General features: G+C 41.6%; 1 protein-coding gene across 1 annotated transcript; it reads left to right on the top strand.

The window, feature by feature from the left end:
- Positions 1 to 2,603: 2,603 nt before the first annotated feature.
- Positions 2,604 to 3,762, top strand: LOC100755196 (eukaryotic translation initiation factor 5A-1). The gene has a single exon (XM_027388137.1). It carries the CDS (start codon positions 2,619 to 2,621, stop codon positions 3,120 to 3,122), a length of 504 nt encoding a protein of 167 aa, XP_027243938.1. The 5' UTR covers positions 2,604 to 2,618; the 3' UTR covers positions 3,123 to 3,762.
- Positions 3,763 to 4,003: the final 241 nt, after the last annotated feature.

The raw sequence follows: 4,003 nt of genomic DNA, 5'->3' as shown, positions 1-4,003 counted from the left end.
ATGAGAGTAGGAATGGGACAAGAAAGGGTAGTAGAGGGTGAGCACAATCAAAATACATGATATACAGGTATGAAAGTGTCATAATGAAACCTATTACTATATAAAGTAATATATGCTATTAAAAGCTTCTTAATTTTTTTCAATACATAATATAAAAATTGTTCAAGTTCCTTTGCCAACATACTCATGCACTTCAAGAATGGAATCACAGAGTTAAAGTACATAAATATATGACCTCCTGAAAAGGAATAGTGAGTGTCATTCCCACATGTCAGTCGGTTATTGGACATTGTAACCAGTCCCTGAAATAAATTCACTTAAGACACTCTGGCCTATGACTGGCCAGCTCTGTTATTTACAGCCTGAAGTGGCATATCATGGAGTGAGCCTATAGCAGAGCAAAGCTATCCACTCATCTTCTATGGCAAGAAAAAAGAGAAAGAAAGACAGGGCAAAGGATTTTCACTGTCCCCTCAAAGAGCACAACCCCAATCACTTAACTCCACTAGGACCCCTCTTAATGCTATCACCACCACCCAACCGTGCCAGGAAGGAATGAAGCATTTAAAACATGGGCCTTTGGGGGACATGTAAGGCTCAAGATAATAAGACTATAGAAATATAGTTTATTAATTACTAAAGCCTATATTTGAGAACTAGTAAGCTAGCCCTAACAGAGAAATACAGTTTTTAAATGTCAGTATTGTTCTTGTTAAGAGTTTGTTTACCCTCTCATCGGCAATGAAGACACAGACTTACAGAGAAAGCCATGAGGAAGACCCCCAAGTAAAATGGAATAAGATTCTTGCTAACAGATGTATAAAATTCAACCCTGAATATGGAAAGTAAGGTCACCTGACTGCTCCAAATGCTTTTTACTCTTCAGTAACTGAGTCCAAAGATACTGAAATGGGTGAAATGCCAGACTAAGAATTCAAAAGACTGATTTTTAAAAGTGATCAATGACTTGAGACAGGTTACAAATAGCAGCTGAAGAAAATGATGTGACAGTGTGAGTCAACAAAGCGATGGAGACCCTGTAAAAAAAGCCAAGCAGAGATTCTAGGAATGAGAAGTTCAGAGAGTCAAACACTCGGGGACCTCAGCAGCATCAAGTGGAAGAAAGGCTATCAGGCCTTGACGTCATGCTTTTAACATTTATTTAATGCATGTATGTGTGTATTTAATACATGTATCCCTGTATACATGTGCGCAAGAATAGGCCACATTGTACATGTGGAGGTCTGGAGACAACTTAGAGGACTCAGTTCTTTTCTTCTACTATGTGAGTTACAGGGTTACAACTCAGTTCTTCAAATACCTTTCTTTATCTGCTGATTCATCTTACTGGCCCTACTTTCATTAAATACATATATTTATAATATATATATATACATTCTATCAATCTATTTATGACATATAAATAGACATAAAACTATCCTCAAGCATAATAACAGAGTTATGAAAACACAAATTAAACTAATAGCTTGATATTGGCTTTGCTGTCCTCCACCTCATCCTTTACAAGTGAACACCTATTAGCAAATGTGCATGGTATTTGCATACCAAAACCACAGAGTGGCTATTAAAAGTAGTGAAAATACTCCAGATGCTACAGAGCCCCACTCACATCCGATCAGCAATAAAATTCTTGGAACTCGATAATTTTGATCTGTCTCGTAACAGCTCATTGGAAAGAGGGGAAAAATACAGCCATTAAAAGGATGGAAAGAATTTTCCTCTCAGGAATTCAGAAATCCTTACTTAGATTTTGTAGAACAGTTAATTAGAATTAAAATCCACAAGGTCAGAGTGTAAAAATAACAGCTCTCTCCCAAGAACAAATCACATGATGTCTTACTCAGCTCTGAATGGCCTAAGTATAGCTAAACAGTCTCAACTGTCTGAAAACATAGACCTGCTCTTGGCAAACATGTTGGCACCCATGTCCAAGGGCATAGACCCTATAGGGGCAATGATATGATTCCCTGGTATGGTGCCTCATCCACTTCCACCTAGCCATCTGCATCTCCATCACAACTAGGCATGTGACTCCAGAGACAAAATGCATGCCTGGGAGTCCCCTGGAAGGTGAAGCCAGCTGTGCCAGCTTCCTGCTCTGTGGTGTTTGGCTATTAATTTACATTTCTCAGTTATGGATGATATATAAACTGATCCATAGGAAGCATTGGACCAAGTAAGCTCATGGTAAAGCTTCAGTAAACATCAGTTATTTATTTTTATTTTTATAATTTTTGGAAAGCAAAAATATTTACTATAGGACACATGGATCTATCATTCAAGAAAAATATGTCTTTATAAAAATTAAATAAAATGTAGAAACAATCCAAGTATAGATTATCAAATTAACAACTACAAACTATGCCAGACCCAAGCAATGCAATAAATCTCCATCATAAAAATAAGAACTGGGAGCCGGCAACCCCCAGCGCAAAGAGGTCTGATCTTTTTTGGGTTTCTACGGAGCCCGGGATTTTGGTGTGCGGGAGAGACCCTAGCCTTGGGTCTCAATCATCCCGCAGGGCCTGTTGCAGGCATATGTTAATGCTCCCCAGCCTCATGGGCCTCTGGAGCTCATCCCTCTGCCTTCATGTGAAATGAGACGTCCAGCAGATTTGGAATCGAAGCCTCTTAAAATGGCAGATGATTTGGACTTCGAGACAGGAGATTCAGGAGCCTCAGCCACCTTCCCAATGCAATGCTCAGCATTATGTAAGAATGGTTTTGTGGTGTTCAAAGGCCGGCCATGTAAGATCGTCGAGATGTCTACTTCGAAGACTGGCAAGCATGGCCATGCCAAGGTCCACCTGGTTGGTATTGACATTTTTACTGGGAAGAAATATGAAGATATCTGCCCGTCAACTCATAATATGGATGTCCCCAACATCAAAACGAATGACTTCCAGCTGATTGGCATCCAGGATGGGTACCTATCCCTGCTCCAGGACAGCGGGGAGGTACGAGAGGACCTTCGTCTGCCTGAGGGAGACCTTGGCAAGGAGATTGAGCAGAAGTATGACTATGGAGAAGAGATCCTAATCGCGGTGCTGTCTGCCATGACAGAGGAGGCAGCTGTTGCAATAAAGGCCATGGCAAAATAACTGGCTCCCAGGGTGGTGGTGGTGGCAGCAGTGATCCTGGAGCCTACAGAGGCCCCTCCCCCAGCTGGGTTCCACTCTGGCTGGGCCATTGGCTGGACTCCTATACAATTTATTTGACGTTTTATTTTGGTTTTCCTCACCCCTTCAAACTGTCGGGGAGACCCTGCCCTTCTCCTACCTCCCTTGGCCAGGAATAAGGGAGCCATGGCCTTGGTGAAGCTACCTGCCTCTTCCCTCACGGCCCTGGTCGGGGAAAGGGAGTTGGGTATTGCTTGTGGTTTAGGTCCTCCATCTCCCCTTTTATTCTTTTTAATTCAATTTGGAATCAGAAAGCTGTGGATTCTGGCAAATGGTCTTGTGCCCTTTATCCCATTTACCCCTGGTCTGGTCCCCTGTTCTCCATAGTCCTTCACCCCCAAGCACCACTTGTACAGACTGGGGACCAGCCCCCTTCCCTGCCTGTGTCTCTTCCCAAACCCCTTTAGGGGTGATGAGAAGAGCGGGAGGAGCAGCCACAATCCCTCCTCAGGCATCTGGGAGGGCCTTGCCCCATGGGCTTCACCCTTTCCTGCGGCTCTCCTTGACACATTTGTTAAAAATCAAACCTGAATAAAACTACAAGTTTAATATGAAAAAAAAAGAACTGTTACATGTTACCACATGGATGAGACTCAGAAGTGTTATACTAAATGAAAGGAATTAGGCACTGAGTAGTTATTGAATATTCAGTTATGTTAAATAACTTTTGAAAATACAGAGCAAATTAGTCACTTTCTAGAGCTAGACAGAGATAGGTACTAAGTGTTTAATACAAAAATGAGTTTTCTCTTGCAGGAATGAAAATTATTATAAGTAAATAAAGTGGTAGCATCATGAATGTA

Source organism: Cricetulus griseus, assembly GCF_003668045.3.
Source record: "Cricetulus griseus strain 17A/GY chromosome 1 unlocalized genomic scaffold, alternate assembly CriGri-PICRH-1.0 chr1_1, whole genome shotgun sequence".
Lineage (NCBI taxonomy): Eukaryota > Metazoa > Chordata > Mammalia > Rodentia > Cricetidae > Cricetulus > Cricetulus griseus.
This window is presented reverse-complemented; position numbering and strand designations above follow the sequence as displayed.

Excerpts from the sequence above, each read along its gene's own strand:
- LOC100755196 (XM_027388137.1), top strand. The coding sequence starts at position 2,619 with ATGAGACGTCCAGCAGATTTGGAATCGAAGCCTCTTAAAATGGCAGAT.